Source organism: Nelumbo lutea, chromosome 8, assembly GCF_056320005.1.
Source record: "Nelumbo lutea isolate HS-2025 chromosome 8, American lotus-T2T, whole genome shotgun sequence".
Classification (NCBI taxonomy): Eukaryota; Viridiplantae; Streptophyta; class Magnoliopsida; order Proteales; family Nelumbonaceae; genus Nelumbo; species Nelumbo lutea.
The window spans coordinates 5988242-6005919 of NC_142691.1; the positions used below are offsets into that span (position 1 = coordinate 5988242).

At 39.3% G+C, this 17678-nt stretch overlaps 3 protein-coding genes and 1 pseudogene across 6 annotated transcripts; 2 read left to right on the forward strand and 2 right to left on the reverse strand.

Annotated features, from left to right (window-relative positions):
* Nucleotides 1–199: 199 nt before the first annotated feature.
* On the reverse strand, nucleotides 200–4045 carry LOC148842377 (tetraspanin-2-like). Its single transcript, XM_088958655.1, has 2 exons — nucleotides 1199–4045; nucleotides 200–784 (listed from the first exon to the last, which is right to left on the reverse strand). The coding sequence occupies exons 1-2, from the start codon at nucleotides 1694–1696 to the stop codon at nucleotides 473–475; spliced, it is 810 nt and encodes a 269-aa protein (XP_088814781.1). The 5' UTR covers nucleotides 1697–4045; the 3' UTR covers nucleotides 200–472.
* Nucleotides 2096–4031, forward strand: LOC148842378 (fanconi anemia group E protein FANCE protein). 2 transcript variants are annotated; one of them, XM_088958652.1, is made up of 2 exons: nucleotides 2096–2517; nucleotides 2612–4031. In XM_088958652.1, exons 1-2 carry the CDS (start codon nucleotides 2318–2320, stop codon nucleotides 3885–3887), a joined length of 1476 nt encoding a protein of 491 aa, XP_088814778.1. In that variant the 5' UTR covers nucleotides 2096–2317; the 3' UTR covers nucleotides 3888–4031. The 2 variants fall into 2 exon arrangements, with proteins under 2 accessions (XP_088814778.1, XP_088814779.1); XM_088958653.1 differs by having other exon boundaries at nucleotides 2331–2517; nucleotides 2638–4031.
* Nucleotides 4046–4395: 350 nt separating the features above from the next.
* LOC148842379 (1-aminocyclopropane-1-carboxylate oxidase 1 pseudogene) lies at nucleotides 4396–5984 on the reverse strand (annotated as a pseudogene).
* Nucleotides 5985–8903: 2919 nt separating this feature from the next.
* On the forward strand, nucleotides 8904–17321 carry LOC148842380 (RNA-binding (RRM/RBD/RNP motifs) family protein). Of its 3 annotated transcripts, none has more exons than XM_088957753.1 (10): nucleotides 8904–9548; nucleotides 10916–10978; nucleotides 13661–13742; nucleotides 14208–14282; nucleotides 14545–14623; nucleotides 14794–14842; nucleotides 15388–15497; nucleotides 15695–15764; nucleotides 16689–16771; nucleotides 16948–17321. In XM_088957753.1, exons 1-10 carry the CDS (start codon nucleotides 9174–9176, stop codon nucleotides 16976–16978), a joined length of 1017 nt encoding a protein of 338 aa, XP_088813879.1. In that variant the 5' UTR covers nucleotides 8904–9173; the 3' UTR covers nucleotides 16979–17321. The 3 variants fall into 3 exon arrangements, with proteins under 3 accessions (XP_088813879.1, XP_088813880.1, XP_088813881.1); XM_088957755.1 differs by lacking the exon at nucleotides 8904–9548 and adding an exon at nucleotides 9716–9995; XM_088957754.1 differs by lacking the exon at nucleotides 15695–15764.
* Nucleotides 17322–17678: the final 357 nt, after the last annotated feature.

Consider the following 17678-nt stretch of genomic DNA (forward strand, 5'->3'; position numbering starts at 1 on the left):
TCGGTGGGTGATGACCGACGAGCGACGAAGCCTTATTTCCGACAACCGGTGGTGTCGGTGCATCAGGTTCTATGTACATTTTAAGATAATAGTACTTAGTACACCCAATGCACTTTTGACACCTCCAAGAGAGTGGAGACGTCTCGGTACCAGTAGTATAGCATGGTGGATGCAGCCCCAATAAGAAAGAACAACCACATAATCTAAAACTAATTCCATTATTGCCGACCGTGTACAAGGGTATCTGGTAAATTGGGTATTTGGGATTCTGATCTCATTCTCTCAAGGAATGTGGAAACATCATTCTCTCTACTAGACAAACTTTTCTGCACAATGGAAGTATGAAACAAGAGAAGAGTGCGTCCACTGATATACCAGTGGACCTAGTAGATTCTATTTCTAAAAGAAAACGAAAGGGTGATCATGGCCGTGGTGGATCATGGATGGTAACTCTGTGTGTAACTTCTAAATTTTAAGCCCAGCCCTGCTTATAACGTCGGAAAAGGTCTTCGGTCTGTGCATTCTTGAAGGCACTGCAGGCAATAAGATAGACCCAGACGAGAGCCACCACGGCGACGATCAGAATGACGTTAGCCTTCCTCCATTCCTGTCTCAGACTCCCCAGGAGTCCGGCCTTGCAGGAGTTGCATCCGTAGCACAGCTGGGACTGGTCGTTGCTCCACATATAGCAATCCGGGTCAGCTCCTGGTGTCACCGGGTTTATCCACATCGTTGGGCTCACGTACCCGTACTGGCATAGCGTCGGAGGCTTACAGCATCCTGACTGTCAAATGTCAACACAACCACAGGAAAAAAATGAACGTTTCAACCACCTCACCACATCAAAGCCGAAATCCGAATTCCCTAACCAGCTGGCACCCACAATCCATTTCACACCCACCACCCATAACAAAAAACAGAACCAATTATACAAACCACAATATTCAATCAATCAACCATCAAAAGAAGCCACATAACATATGTAGGTAGGTCTCAGGATCGGTTAGGCACACACGGTCACGGAGAGCACAAGGGTGTGCCTACTGAATCCGGTCTCTAATGATACAGGAATAACAGTAACAAACTAACAATTGAGAAGAGTAATGGTATATATACTAATAACTACACACAGTAGAGTCAGTCAACGGAGTAAAAGTGAAAAAGGATGAGGGATGGGAGAAGAGGGAATTGGCTGTACCTGTAGGGGAGAGATGTGAGCCGCAAAGAACTGATCAGCGGTGCTGTAGTCTTGGGTGAGCTTGGAGCAGACATTGGACTTGGCAAGGGAAGTTCGGATCTTATTCCAATTGGCGTAATTGGTGACTTGGTTTCGGAGCCACGACGAGAATCCGTCCAGCCTGTACTCCTTGTAGCCCCGCCCAGCTACGTCGTAACTGCCGTCCGGCCTTGTCACGACGAAAGCAAACACCAGGAGGACCAGCAGGATGACGATGAGCACGGCCATGCAAAAGAGGTAAAAGGCCAGGAGGCCCTGCCGGTTCCAGTAGGCGCCCACGAAGCCGGCAAGGGATACCAGAAGGATGAGCACGCCGATTATGACCACCGGCCATCGGAAGTAGTGTACGCACTCATTGTCCGCTTTCGATGCCAGCCAGATTCCGGCGCCGATGATGGGGATTGAACAAAGGAGTGCCAGAAAGTTTAGGAGGGCTGTGATGTTGTTGCTGACCCCCATGGTGATGATGATCTTTCTTTCTTTTGCTTCGGTTTAACGCTATCTGTAATATTGTAGGACTGTAATTGAGGGGGGAGGGAGGAGAATTGGGGAGAGACGGAGAGGGAGAGCGAGAGTGGTTTTGATTGCTGATGGATTTGTTTGGTGGTGGGTAGGACTTGGGAGGGTGATTTTGCTTTCTATTTCCTACTTTACAGTGATAGATGAAGAAAACCCCTGATAATTGTTCAGCCCTCTGAATTCTAATTTCTAGTCTGATCCATTCGCTTCTTCGTTAATATATAAAAGCAAACCAGCGATCTCAAGTGTAGCCACGTGGAAATCAATGATCATATCACCATCTCTGTAGTATACTACTGTACTCCTTACAAGAACATCGTATTTCTCACTTTAAGTACGTGACAGGATACTTGGCTTCGACATTAATTTGCCACGTGGTGCTGAAATGTTCATCACGTAGACACGTGTGCAAATTGTGGTGCAGTGCAGTCCATCTAGTACTACTATCCAACAGGTAACAAGGTGCCATAACTCCCGCTTTCTCCTACTTTCAAGTTTGGAAGGCAGATGAGATTGAGATGATGAAATGAAGGGGAAAGCTGTAGGAGTGAAATTGGGAAAATGGAGGCATGGGTGCCGCTGTTTGATATCTTCTTGAACTCCCCATCCTCCGAAGGGGAAGCATCTCTTTGGATGCAACAGGCGTTCGACGCCTCTGGACCCGCCACCACCATCACCACCAATTCTTTCCTCTCCTTGCTCTTAAAGCCTTCCGATGTTGTTGTACCCGATTCCTCTTCTACTCCCTCTCCCCAAAACAGGTAAATAACCATTGGTTAACTCATATACCTTTTTCTTTTTCTCTTTTCAAATGTTATTGGGTTTATTCTGCCGGTTTCCGTTGTCGCTCAACAGAATTATGTGGATTCGAACACTTCCAGATGTGGTTCAATCCCGGATTCTCTCTTTTCTCACTGTCGAGAGCTCAAGATTCTGTAAACGAGACCTGGCTATGCTCGCCACCAACATCTTGAAATCGAATCAACGGCTTGACTTTTGGGTCAAGAAAGCCGCTCACAACCTGCTTGATGCAGTCTCTAGCTCGACTTCTTCCATTAAAGTAACAGACGAAGTGGAAGATGAGTTTGAGGCTTTGCCCCATTGGCTCCAAAATATGACCAGTAAAACCAATTCAATTCTTCCTTGGCTCCCGCTCTCTCCGGACATGTTGAACTCAAAATCTCCTGTCTGTAGTTTTGCGGATCGCAAGACAGATGAGGATTCAATTATTGACACCAACGAAGTGGAAATGGAAGAATTGAACCAAGTTGCTGCAGAAATCAAGACTGTTGATCTCGTGGATATCCCTCTTCACCCTGAAATTCAAAACAAAGCAACTTGCATCAAAACTCAGCTATTAACCTTTGAATCCACTTCCAAAATTGTAGGCTTGGCAAATGAAATTCGCCAACTCTGCTTTGAAAGCGGAGGAGGAGATTATCTTCCACTTTTGGGTTTGATTGAACCCTGGCAAACAGATGACGAGATAGCTTCTATTCTGATCACTCATCTTTCTTGTGGGAGTGAGGAAAAAATTACTTGGCCAAGCCATGTCTTGTGTTCTGTCATCCTTCCCAAGCTGTTGGTTCTAAGGGAATCGGCTTCTCGGGTGCTAGTGACTGCCACTGTTGAGTACTGTAAGCTCCACCAGAAGGCTGCTGTGGATGGTCTATTGTTTCCATTGATCCTCTGCAAAGAAGGGATCAGCATCCATATCTGCGAGGTGCTCACGAGGATCATCAAGGAATGTTTGCATCCTGCTCATGTATCTGCATTCTGTCAGAGGCTGCTCTGTGGAGAAGAAGAGCCAAAGAAATTTATGTGCCTCCCTTGCCACCAGTGTCTAGTATCCAATGAGTTGGTGTGGACAGAACCATTGTTTACCCTGTTTCAGAACATCTTGAATCATAATGTTTATCTAACTCAGGACTCGGTTGATTATCTTGTTTCTGGTATTGGTGAATTGGCTAAGAGGTTTTCAAAGTCTCTGAAGTTCGCAAACTTTTTGTTATGTTTGATCACCAAATGTGCCCCATTACTCAAGTCCCACAGGGTTTCCTTGTCTGAAGCGGTTGGGCAGACTAACACCTTCATGACCAAGTCCATACTTGCAAAATTGTCCTCCCTGTAATTTCACTGTGAAATTTGTTCAATCTTCATTTAATATTATTTTCTGAAGAACTTTTCTTTGTGATTTGGTGAATCAGTTGATATGTAGTTCAAAAAATGTTGGGTTCTTATCTTTTAAATCAATTACCCATTTTAAATCAATAAATATTCATGTATTTGGTGTAATTTTGACCAAGTCAACTTTTGTAAGAAGAGGGCATTGCCAAAAATCGTTTCCCCTGCATGTTTTGACTATCCAGATAGGTCAGAGTCTGCCAACATTGGGTTTTACTTTTACATTTGGGCAGATGTCCATATGGCTTAACTGTTTTTTCTTTTTAAACTGCAGCTAGTGTTTGTTACTCTGGAATGTCTCAACAGATTGGATGACTAAAAACTGCTCGAACCAAACAGCATCAATTACAAATATACTTTAACAGACTCGTACAGTAGAGCAGACAAAAGACCTAAAAACACAGGAACATTCAATGCTCCTCTTATGTAATTAAGATCTACAGCACCAACAGGACCTAGAAGAAAGATGACAAATAACACACAGTAATAGCAAGAAACTGGTCCTTTAAAGCAACTCCATTTGCCATTTTCTTCATGGACTCAAATCTGGATCCTTTATCTGTAAACTTGGTTGCTGAATAAAGTTTGAGGTAGTCTTGGTAGCAGTAGTGACTTGGATATAGGAGCTTTGGAGCCGGAGAAATGATGGCATCACCAGTAGGATTGTAAAAGGTAGCAATGGAGAGTCTGCTTCCATCTTTGTCAGCCATGACACGGTGTAATGTGCTCTTATACATGCCATTACTCAAGACCTCCACCTGATCACCAGTGTTTACAAATATGGTATTGTCCTTAGAAGGTGGTATCTGCACCCATTTTCCATCCTTGAAGAACTCAAGACCTGGGACTTGATCATCCTGGAGCAAGAGAATGATCCCACCTGCATCTGTGTGCTCTCGTAGCCCCCTTATAAGTTCAGGTCGAGGACACTGAGGATACTTTGCCAGCTTTGTTCCCACGGAGGGACCTGCAGTTCCTGAGAATGCATTCATCAAGTAACTTTTCTCCAAGCCCAAATTCTCACACATGAGCTCTGAAAGCTTCTCTGCAAGCTTAATCACCTGTTTAATATATTCATCCATTGCTTCTCTGAAAATGTGCATTTGTCATCGATCAGTATACATAAATACATATATGAGAAAGGTACAGTAAGGTTAATTGGAGAGCTTCCCTATATCTATATGAACCCACCAATTTATCCCTTGTGTTGGGATCTTTTGGACATTCTACATCCTACATCAAATGGGGGATCCACTAGATTGGCCACTTGGTCAAGTTCAACCCCACAGTCTGTATCAGCCATATGCTCTACCTTGTATTATTAAAGCATTCAAAGTTTACGAAGCATGTTTATTTTGTGCCATGGTGCATCAGAGATGACACAGTGATCACTTAGAATCAATCAATGAACAACATATGCACCCATTGGCAGGTATTAGAGGATGGTTACAGATGGAATTCTAGTATTTAATTTATAAATCAGTCAACTATTCTGAAAATGTGTCGATGGCTCTGCAAATTCCATTTTCTGTACAAAAAAAGAGCAGAACGTATAGCTATAGCATTATCCTCTGTGACTTTAGAACCAAGACAGAGGAAATAAGATATATGAGTTAAGGCTCACCGAAACTCCCTTGAGAGGTCATTGAACTCATCAATGTTTGAGGTTGGCCTATGCCAAATGAAGAAAGTGGTTTCCCAGTCAACATCTCAGGTAACAGCTCTGCTCTCTAATCCTTTAGCTATCCCAGATTCGTAGAAGCTCTCCTTCATGTACTTGTCATAATGCTTGTTCACTAATTGCTTCACTTTGTCCATCAGCTCTCCATCAACTCCATGGTTCACAACCTGCATATATCCATGCATGATCACACTGAATCAAAACAGGTCAAAGTAAAGCAATCAAATAAGAAACAAGTAATCAGCTGTCAATTCTCGCAACCTGAAAGAAACCCCACTTCTCACAAGCCTGGTGCAGTAACGCCATTGTCTCACTCCTTTTCTCACCATTGAGACCATTAAAGTCTACCACAGGGATATCCATCTCTCTCCTCTTGCTCAGAGACTAAGAAAAAACAGTAACTTACGGACTGAAAAAAAATAGTAACTTATCGAAGTATATATATAAGCATTTGAGTAAAGCTGGGAATGGATTTTGAGTTATAATTATAATAGGGTAGCGAACAATGGAAGGAAGGATAGACCTTCCTCGGAAGGAGGACTGTTGTGCCCCTTGAGAATAGTGAGCATAATCAAATGGGTCCACTGTCCACGTTCGCTTCACCATTGCACCATGTTCTCTTCTTTCAGATGTCAACTAAGATTTCTTTTATTTGTTATATTGTAGAAAATTTCTCTTGATCGCTTGAATCTTGCCTTGCAATTCTCATCATGTTAATATCTCTCTCTCTCTCTCTCTCTCTCTCTCTCTCTCTCCACATTGATTCAAGTAAAAACTCCATTTTTTAATTATATATTTTTGGTGCATTTCCCTAATTGGTTGATTCTTGTCTTGTAATTGTCATCTTTTAAATCAACTAGCTTTATTCTGCATTTAATGTGTTGTTCCCAGACAACCCAGCAAAAGTAAAGGGTAATGAACTTCTCCATACAACCAATGGGCGCTTTGGGTTGTAATTCGACACAAAATATATTGCACTGAATGTGAATGTACATTACTCCGTGCTGGAGTGCTAAATCCAAACAGACCTTGCTACTGTGTATGATGAAACTGCCTTAATTTGAGTGAATCCTTGAAATTTTCTTCACTCAATTCTTTGTGTTCATGAGCATTGTTGTGAGATCTGGTTTGGACATTAATCAGCTCAAACTCAAAGCATGTATTGAGACGTACATCTCAAATAGATTAGTCCATCCACAAATATATTATAATTAACCAAAATAAAGATGCCAGGTCTTGATCCACCCTCGATTCAAACTCAGTCATCAGTCATCAGTCATCACTCCTTTTGTATGATGTGCATATAGAACCATGCAAACCAGTATGAAATTTTCCAGAATTGAGTCAAGCAGACTGCATGGTTTGAACCTATATTGATCATAACCTCCCTGCTACCCAAACTTGCGGTTGCCCCATCAATATTTACTAATAAAAACATGTATAATACAGCAATTAACTGGACTGCTGCTTTTATTTTCAAGATCTTCAATGAATTGTTTTTTGCGTCGTATAATTTTTACTTATGTTTGAAAATGTAAATGGTTTCATCGTTAGTTGAACAGTGGTTTGTTGTTTAATTTAGCTCTACAATGTAGTTTTATCATCATATGCAATGTGTCTACAACTACACACTGACGTTTAATGTTTTTTCATGCGTATACAATGAACCTGCAAATCAAATCCAAGTTCAATGTTGCAAATGACACCATTGTCTAATAGAAGAACGTAACCAAATGTAACATAAAATAAAATAGGAACATATGTCACCTCAAACTGTGGTTAGGAGTGAGAAGTATTCAGATGAGAATTCAGTTTATTTGGTTAAAAACCAAAGTGAATAAATTGAAAATTTTTGGGCAAAATTCTTAAACTATCGTTAATGTTTAGGAAATTGACTAACTATACCTCTACTGTTTCAGTATTGTCTTAAAGTACTTCTACTATTTCTAACAATTGACTAAATCTTCCTTTGTCTATTAACAAAAGAATAAAAAAGACTATTTTGCTCATCATTCTTCTCTAAATTTGCAAAATGAGGGTCTGTCAGAAAACATTACTCGATGCTCGATCTGAATCTTGGGGATGACAGGTAGCACTGACAACCGGGAGCCTCAAACCCAACTCGATGAGTGTGAAAGAGCTTCTCCATTCATCTTTTCCAATGATGGAAAAGCCTCAAACCCAGCTTGATTTCTTTTCATGGGGAGATGTTCTCAATACAGGATCCAGAAAATGAAGTGAGGCGCCCGTGGGAATCTACTGACACTAGTTTTATTGAAAAGTCCATTTAATAACTCGATTAAAGTGTACTTAGCTTTTTTGGGGTTTTCACCAAATATAGGCTTTTTTGTGTAAGAGCCCATCTTGCAAAGCTAGAAGTTATTGGGTGAAAGCCCTCCCAAGATGGGCACTGAGCTGATTTGGAGAATCCACTGAAAAAAGGTTCAATAAAAAGCCCCATTTTTAGCTTAAATATAGCTATTTTGGGCTTTCGGAGGTTTTCATAGATTGTGGGCTATCTGTGTTGAGTCAGGATCTTCTGCTAACAAAACATGTTTCAATACCCTTCCAATCTGGCATTGCACATTTCACGATGATACTAAGACCCACCAACATGCATGAAATGCGGAAATGATAATGTTGAAAGGGTGTTGTAACATTTTCTATTGATAGGAGATCCAGAGTCAGATAGCTGGGGTTCACTTCATGAAGCTAGAAAAACAGCTTTTTTTGAAAGCCCATCCCAGATGGAGAAAAACTTTCGCTGTTTAGCCAAAACAGCTTAGGCCGTTTTCCATCTTTCTACACACATGATAACATTATCTAATTCATGTCCTTGTTTGTCTTTTTGACTATATTAATTACAAAAATTCTTTTACCCATGGTCATGATAACATGTCATGAGCAAGAAGGCTTCTCAAAGCCCGACTCTTACACTTTTACCCCAAATTAATTTCGAGTATACCTTAACTTCTTAAATTTAGAACATAAATATCTTAAAATTTTCATTCAACCACTTCAGCTGTTAGGACTGCTTACTCAAAGAGAAGCTTTGCTAAATATGCGTTAATTTGATGTATTACCGAACTCTCTATGACTATATAAGTAAATTTGTAATATAGCCGTATCGGTAGGTTGGATGGAGCGGAGGCGGAGCTATATTTGATCCCTGGGTCAGATTCGGGTCGACATAATCTGATAGGCTTTGGATTCGAATCGGACGCACACAGATAGCTTTGTGAACTACACGTAAAATGGGGTTTAAGCTCAGGGCCGCATAAGGCGAGTCTGCTACTCCCTTGGGCGTAGCCTTGGGCTGAAACCGTGAACCACAACCGTCAAAGTATTGTTGTGGTCACACCACACCTTGAATTAGGGAACATTAAGGTGGGGCCACGCGATTCATCAAAGGCCGTCATTTCATGGTATTAGCCGAAGACTTCACCAGTGGATGTAGAGGATTTCACTTCACCTGGGCAAAAGGGATTTTTGTTTTCGTTTTGATAAGCTGAACGCCTCTCTCTCTCTCTCTCTCTCTCTCTCTAGTATGTCATGGATTCTAACAACGCCCATGCCGTGGCCATGGCTGCGTTAGCCTCTCAAACCCTAGTCCCTCCCGGTCTCGACGGCAAACCAATGGTCCATCACCGCCAGAACCCAGTCGTAATACCTCCATCCCAACCGCCCATTGCTCATGCCTCACCCGTCCCCGAGGCCGTCATGTCCCCAATGAGCATCCAGCATCAACCTTATGATCCCCACTACCTCCACCAACAACAGAATTACGGATACAAAGACATGCACATCAACACCCTCTTCGTCTCCGGCCTCCCGGACGACGTCAAACCCCGGGAGATTCATAATCTCTTTCGCCGACGTCATGGCTTCGATTTCTGCCAGCTCAAGTACACAGGCCGCGGCAATCAGGTTTTCCATTTCCTTTCTTTCTTCAAAATTCCACACTAAATAAATTACAGGGTTTGATTTTTCCTGCTTGAAGTACTTAACTAGGGTTTTTTTTTTCTTTATTAAGCTAATATTTTTGTTCTTCAACTTCGAATCCCTTCTAATGGTTTTGTGCTTCGAGTTTACAGACTACACCCAAGCTTCAAAGTAGTAAAAAAAAAAAAGAAAGAACAGATCCACCCTCCCAATGCCTATCTATGATTCATACTAACTCCTAAACCTTGCTTGCATTCGATAAAAGTTTCCTTATTGGTGGCTGATCGAATCATACTTCCTAACTGCACTAACATGTTAATGGGCGGGTCGTGTCCGAGTTGGCGTTATGGCATGCTTGGAAGCTGACAGTTACCCTCCGTTTTACTGAAGGATCCGACTGACCCGTTTGCACCTTCCCGGATACTGGATTAGGTTTGGCATCTACAACCTGGTTGATAATTGGGTTTATTTGGATGAGTATTTGCTAACCCAGCCTGTTGTCACCTCTTTGTCAATCCAATTTATTTCATTTTTGTGTTTCTTTTTTTTTTGGGGGGGGGGTGGGAGCTCAGTTACTTTTGCAGTAGCTGCATTTGCATGTACATTTGTGCAGTAAGTATCCCACTTATAAAGTTCTGAGGTCCATCTCATAAATTTCCTATCCCTGCTTTGCAATTGAAGCAACTGCCACAAAATATTGTCAAGTTTACCCAATTATTTATACTTCATAATTATCAATCTTGGACTTTTCTTCTATCCTTGTACCCTGTTGCAACCTGAAGCTTTTTGCAGTAGATGTCACCATTAGGATGGATTTATTGGGTGCCTTTGTGAATTTTCTCCTACATGTTCCCAATTCTAAATGCTGATTGTCATGTTCTCAGTCTTCCATACTGATTGGCTAGCATTTCTTTATCTCAGCTAGATTCCATATCTCTGCTTTATGCACTTATCCTTGGATTCACCATCTTACGACACTTGCTATTGTGTTCGTAACAGCTAAAATGCACTTCCTGACCTTGATCTCAAACTTTTGCAATATTCATCTGATCTATGGATATATCTAACAGATCCTTGTCCTCAAAGATCTTCACTTTTGACTCATGTTTACTTCTTTCTCTCTTGCATTACAAGCACTCCTCAGAGGATACCTATGCAGAAAATAAATGGAACAAACACATGTCTTTGGCTAAGTTGTTTCAAGTGAACCTGTAAAATGGTGGTCAATTTGATACGTTTTTTCAACCTTAGGAAGATTTGCATTTAAGGAATCACCATATTGACCCTTTCTTTATTATTATAAAATGGATTTTTTTTAAATGCTAATACAAAGCATTATTCCTTATTTGCAGGTTGTTGCATTTGCTACCTTTGTCAATCATCAATCAGCAATGACAGCATTGCATGCATTAAATGTGAGAAAATACAGTAATCATTGATTTCATTTATTTATTTATTTTTTTGCAGTTTTATTTTCTCTTTCTTTCAATTGTTTTGGTGTAAGGTGAAGGGGTGGGGAGAAAACAAGCAAAAGAGACCCAGAAGGGCCTCCAAGGCTACCCACAAAGAATGACTATATAGTGCAGTACAGGTGTAGAAACCATATTTGGCAAGGTTGTGAATTAGAACCATTCGCTGACTTTCGCATCCAAGAAACTGGAATATTCAACATAAGTTCCAATGCTTGCACCTCTCTAATATATGATATAGTTTACAGGAATACTTCCCTACCATGCAAGGGTGACCCAATCACAATAAACAGTCATCTTCTAACACTACCCTCGCAAAACCGGGTAGTACTCAGATTTCTTTCTCCATCAATCAAATGTTATTGGAGAGGCATCATCTGAACTGCAACTCATTCCATTTTCCATGAAGCATATTTAAATTCTTAACCATCTTTTGTGTGAACCTCATCCAAACTCCTTGTACAGCATTATTTTTACTATTTCAAATGTGAACCATTGGTGACCCACATTCCACTGGCTTTAGGATAATTTTAATCGTGCAGCATTCTTTGTAATAATTTCTGATGGTTGCTGATAAAAAAATTTCTATGAGGTTCAAGAATCTAGAAAACAGAGTCTCTATCAGATAATCAGATTATCCAACATAAATACAGAAATACATAAGACTCCTGTTGTAGGAAAAACTGGAGCATGAGGTCAGACAACTAAAATGAGCTTCCTTATGAGCAGTCGAGGAGACAAGAGGGCGTCCCTATCTAAAGTTGTTCCAATTATGCTAGCTGCATGGGTTCTCATCATGAGCCTTGACACGTTACCATATATATATATTTTTTTTTATCAATTTGACACGTTACCATCTTCTTCTTCTTACTGTAATCATTTTTATCAATAAAAATCTTTATCTTCTTGATGAACAAATAGAACAGGTTATATTTGGAGTTATATTTTCTGGTTTTTGTCAGCTATATATATGTTGTTCATAATCTCTACTAGGGCTGCATGGACATCCCACTTTGGAGGGGACTTGTGAGTCAATTCGTGTCTGACTCTCTAGAATATGTTGGATTCAGCTACAATGCGAATTAGGTGGATTTACCAAAATTCCTTCTGTGTTGACTTTTAAAATTTAGAAATCCTTACCTTAACCCCCTCTACGTGATAGTGATCCAAGAAGGGTTTAATTTTCAATTCTTCATTAGCAAAATCTCTTTCATGCACTGCTATTGATCATAATAGGAAAAGAAGAATAGGATAAGAGAAGTTTGAAGAAAAGTCAAAGAATACCATTTTAATTTTTTTGATTGATAAAGATATATTTTCAATGAACAACTAAAAGGAAAACTTTGAAAGAACATTATGTTAATATCAGAAACTATCATTCCCAAATAGATGTTCATGGGTGCCGTATTGTTTTGGATGCTCAAATTTTGAGTGCCAATCCCATGTTCTACACCTTTCCCCAGTCTGTGTCCTTTTCATATTTGGGCAATTTATTAGGAGAGAATATTCAAATGAATTCTTATATATTAACTTTCTATTTAATTGATAAACGATTACATGTGTGAACTTGGAAATTGGAATATACTTGCTTTCCCTCTAAAATGATTTAGAGTCTCTCTCTTTCTCTCTCTCTCTCTCTCTCTCTCTCTCTCCCAAAGTTTTACTTAGTTCAGGATAGGTAGTGCAGAATTTTCACTTTGTTTATGGTTAAAACTTAAAAGAGGTTTTCCTGAGGCTATTGATAGATAATGATAAAGGTATACTGGTGGGAGATATCTGAAAATTTGGGCCATGGTTGTTTTTGTGGTCCATGGCATATACACAAGGAAAGGAATTCATATTTTTTATAGAAGTCAAGATTGGTGGCTGAAGTGGTAAATATAGTATGATATCTGTTAATGAGACAGGTGTGTCATGTGTGTATTAGGTGAATTTTGAAATAGAAAGATGCATTTCAACTGTGTTGGGATTGGGGAATCTATCGATGGGAAGGTTTTAGTTTCTAAAATGTATGACTGTGTAATTCTTGTGATACTTGATGTGTTTTATTCCCCATTTTAATAATGGAACTTTCAAGAGTAAGTAAAAATAAATAATTGATAAATCTCTTCTGCGCAAAGAACATCTGTTTTCATGTCCCCTTCATGTGATGTCAATAGTTGTGGTCAAGACCTTATCCAGGAATGCAGTGCACATGAAGAATGATTCTTCTGATGGCACATTAGCCTCCCAAACACAACACCAAGAAAAAGAAGTATATGGTCCTAATCCTTTTAATAAGGACTTCCACTTTGTATTCGAGTTTGTCTTTACTATTTTGATAATGGATACCTTGAGAATGAACTATAATGGAATTCAAGCTAAAAAGAAGGGGAAAAATAGAAGAAATTGAAGTTTTGACATGGAAATTGCTTATTTCTTTGTGTTGTTCAATTGACTGCAGCTAGTAGATCAAAACATAAGCAAAATCCTTAGTCCTGTTTCAGTTGAACATTTCCAAAATTTAAACAATCTGGTAGATTTGGAGTGAAAGGACTTAATTTTACTTTTGGCTAGGTTGCTTTCTTGATAAGGTTCAGCTTTTGTTACTTCTATCTTAATGTAGATTCCCACTGATAATTGTTTCAGGGTGTAACATTTGATCCTCAGAGTGGAGCTACTCTGCATATTGAGTTGGCAAGATCAAATTCACGGAGAAAACATCCTCCAGGTAATATGGCATATATTGTTGTCTGATATTCCACTTCTACAAGTTATAATTGTACCCTCTTGATTGGCCATTTATGTAGCACCTATGTCCATGCCATCCCCTTATCATGGCTTAGACTGAATGTTCCCCCTATTAATATAGCTGGTCAAGTTCTATTACTTGAACAAAAAAAGATGTAATGAGGCCTCTTTTGTCCATGTGATGGAGGATATGGCTGATGCTTGCCACATGAGGAGATGATAAGGTGTAATATGTGGAAACCTTTGGATGCCTAAATTTTTACAGTTTAGATGCTTTAAGATACTATGGATGAACAAACTCCTTGTGACATCACTAGCAGAAAAAAAAAACCCATTTAAAACATTAGGACATGACTTTCTGGTGTTTTTGATGGTTAGTCACTGAAGCTTTTAGGATCTTCATTATACCTTTTGACTTGGTTTAACATGTTTTCTTTGTTTTCAGGAAGTGGAGCCTATGTCATTATTGATAAGAGACTTAAAACAGAATCTGATGCCCAAGAAACCTGGAGTAATGATGGTAATATGATATTATGATGTGAAGACAAACTTTAGAAGGCAAAAAGAAAATGCCATTGTGGCTATTTCTGGGTTATGAATTTTGCCAACTTAGTTTTTTATTGTGGTCTAAATTTCTTTAACTTGGTCTACATCTTGGTTATCACTTCACAGTCCTTTCCATCTGAGAATTGCTTATGCAGTCTAGAATTCACTAGGCACTATCACCAAAATTTGTTCTATGGCTCACTTGGCACCTGTTTTGGCACATTTTGCACGTTCAGGAGATGTTGGGTCTGATGAACCATCCGGCACCGATAAACCTAATTCCAGCAACAAGGGTGATTTAGCTACTGCAGAGAGGTTCAAATGCACTCAAAAAGCACAGTAGTTATTTAGTTAGTGTTAAATAGATAAATTAAAAATTCTTATTATATGGAAGTCTTGTGTGCAATGAAAAAAGCCTCAGAATCTCGAGTTCTTTATGCCATAGTTTTGCGTTAAAGTTAACTTATGTTTCTTATCGTGTTCAGTGGTGAGAGCAAGGTTGATCCTGATAATAATGCTGGAGCTGCAGTAAATGTGAGTATAGATCACGAATTATGCTATTGCTGAATATTGGTTACAGATTGGAGCTATCATATGCATAATGAGAGAAATAATGAAATCATCTTTTATTATTAAACAACAACATTGTTATTGTTGCTGCAATATTTTGCTATATATTGTGCACATTTATGGATATAGACAGATATCCTCTTCTTGATTTAATGTAGAAATGGGGTTATTTATCTCCTTCCCCTACCGGTTTGTTCAGTAAAGCTCACAGAGGAGCAGTTGGCATCTTTCTCAAAACAATTGAAGTATAAGGAACAAGGAACTTGTTTATGCAACGAAGAAGAGAAGATTCCGATGATGTGAACCATCTGGAACACAGATGAAACCAGCATGCTTTGAGGATGAAGCATATTTATTCCCGAGTCTTTTGTTTTGCCTTCTTATCCTTGTAGATGCTTATGTATTTCTATTGATTTTTTTTTATAGATAAAAGATATGTATTTCTATTGATTGGATACTCCACTTATATTCCTTGGTTCAGGCTAATTGTTGTGATTTGACTATTGCAGGAGCTAACAGAAAAACCTCCAGCAGGGGAAGTACAACCATGTTCTACTTTGTTCATTGCAAATCTGGGTCCAAATTGCACTGAAGAAGAGCTGAAGCAAGCATTGTCTCAGTAAGTTTTAGAATTCAGACATGTTCACACTCCACACCTTCATTTCTGCTTTGGTTGTATGCATTTTGGTCTCATCAAATGCTTTATTCTAGCAAGCCAAACTTTTTACATGTTTTTTTTTTTTTTTTTTTTTTTCTGTTTTGCACATCTTAGTTTTTAATAGCACAGACTATGATAACTTATATCTGTCATGGTAGATTTACTGGATTCTATGTACTTAAGATGAGAGCCAAGGGTGGCATGCCAGTTGCTTTTGCTGATTTTGAGGTATACATGTTTTCTGTTTCAGCTACTGTTAGTTTGGATTTTATATAATTGACTGTTTGTTTTAAGGGGAGCAAGCTTTTTGAAGCCTAGTTAAGACCTAAATTGGAAATTATGATATCTTTTATGGGAAACCTACTTACCTGGAAGAACTGAATTATATATCCCATGATGTTGAGGATTAGCTAAATAGTTTGCACTGAACTTTTCAATGTTGAGATCACAATTGTTTTTGACAAGGGGCTTCTTCTGCAAATCCATGTTTCTCAGTTAACACAACCTCATTTGTTGATGTTATTTTGGGGTTTATGATTAATTTCAATACATGCAAGGTGCATCTGGACATGGGAGTAGCTACAACTTATCTGATGCAAGGGAAACACCTTTTTCCTTTTCCTTTGAGGGAGGGGTTGATGAGTGGAATGGGTTGGAGGAGGAAAAGGAAAATATGCACATTTTTTATGTTTTCAAATGATAATAGTACAATCTCACACCCTGCAAGGCTGCAACCAGAAATGGATAAAGTTCTTATCCACAATTTACTTTAGCCAGGCAGAGCTAACCTTGCAGTCTGATGCCCCTGTATTTTCTTTTATTTTATTTTTTCTGTCATGACCCCAATAATTGCTTGTTAGATTGCAGTCCTTGATTTATTCTAGCTGCATTTAAAAATAACTTTCCCTTCCTTTCAATGAACATTGGTGTGACAATGCTTGTAAGTCCATTTTAAGGAATCACCTGATCTCCTGGATTTAGGAAAAAGGTTTATCATATTAGGGTTAGCATGAGTAGAAACCCTAAATGGTATTTGACATTTTAATCACAATGAAATATACTAATTTCCATATATAATAGCATATTAATTTCCCACAGAAGCTGAGGTATATATTGATTTTGTATCCACAGTAACATGTTTGTTGTTGACAGGATGTTGAGCGTGCAACTGAAGCCATGCAGAGTCTTCAGGGAAGCATGCTACCTTCGTCCGACCGTGGCGGCTTGCACTTAGAGTAATCTTTCTTATCTTTATTTATAATAATCTTGAATATTATCTCCGATGCAGAGTGACCTTTCTTATCTTTATTTACCACAATTTTGAATATCATCTCTTGAACTCACATACTCTGAGCTATTTGCATCTCCCGCACACTGAAACCAAGTGATCATTCTTTTTGTGCTTGCTCAGATATGCGAAATCTAAGATGAGGAAACCTTGATAGAAGGAACCGCTTCTCCAGTCCCAGATACTTGTCAAGCAGAATGTGACGGATTTTGACCCAAGTCAAGATTCCTGAGCTCGGCTAGCATTGTACTTGCCTGTGTTGTGAAGGGCCTTATAATGTATCCCCAAGATAGTAAGGGCTATAGAGAGAACTATTTATTCATTGATGTATTATGCAACTTGGGTTTACTCATTAATGTATTGTACAACTTGGGTGCAAGACATTTCTTTTTATTTTGTTTCTAACTTTTTGAACCCCATGGCCTTGTTAAGACACTGAACCAGATGGTGGTTATGGTGCGTGTTTGTGAAATGTTTTAGACAATCTCTTGGACCCATTTAGTCTGTTTATTTCAATGTCTTCCGCAGCAGCAGTGAGTTGTGCTCGGGGAACCTGAATTTAACACATTTATTGGCATGGATGGTCATTGTTTTGCATTGTACAAGGAATATCTACCTCAGCAGCACCAGCAGCCTTGAGCTCAACTTTTTAAAGCTCATTGGCTGATTGGCAAACAAATATCAAAGAAATGGGATGTTAAACCATAGCCAATAATGGTCTGTAATAGAAAAAGCAAGAGGTCGTAAACAGAGGGTAGATGATAAATCCTTCCTTGTATGCTTGAAGTGAGGAGGTGGTGGCCGGGAATGGTCGACTGAGAGACTTAGGAGAGGATCCCTCTCCCTCCGCGTAT

Coding starts and splice junctions, on each gene's coding strand:
- LOC148842377 (XM_088958655.1), bottom strand. CDS start 1,696: ATGGGGGTCAGCAACAACATCACAGCCCTCCTAAACTTTCTGGCACTC. Junction 785..1,198: donor CTCACATCTCTCCCCTACAG/GTACAGCCAATT, acceptor GACATTTGACAG/TCAGGATGCTGTAAGCCTCC.
- LOC148842378 (XM_088958652.1), top strand. CDS start 2,318: ATGGAGGCATGGGTGCCGCTGTTTGATATCTTCTTGAACTCCCCATCC. Junction 2,518..2,611: donor ACTCCCTCTCCCCAAAACAG/GTAAATAACCAT, acceptor GTCGCTCAACAG/AATTATGTGGATTCGAACAC.
- LOC148842380 (XM_088957753.1), top strand. CDS start 9,174: ATGGATTCTAACAACGCCCATGCCGTGGCCATGGCTGCGTTAGCCTCT. Junction 9,549..10,915: donor ACACAGGCCGCGGCAATCAG/GTTTTCCATTTC, acceptor CCTTATTTGCAG/GTTGTTGCATTTGCTACCTT. Junction 14,283..14,544: donor AGAAACCTGGAGTAATGATG/GTAATATGATAT, acceptor TTGCACGTTCAG/GAGATGTTGGGTCTGATGAA.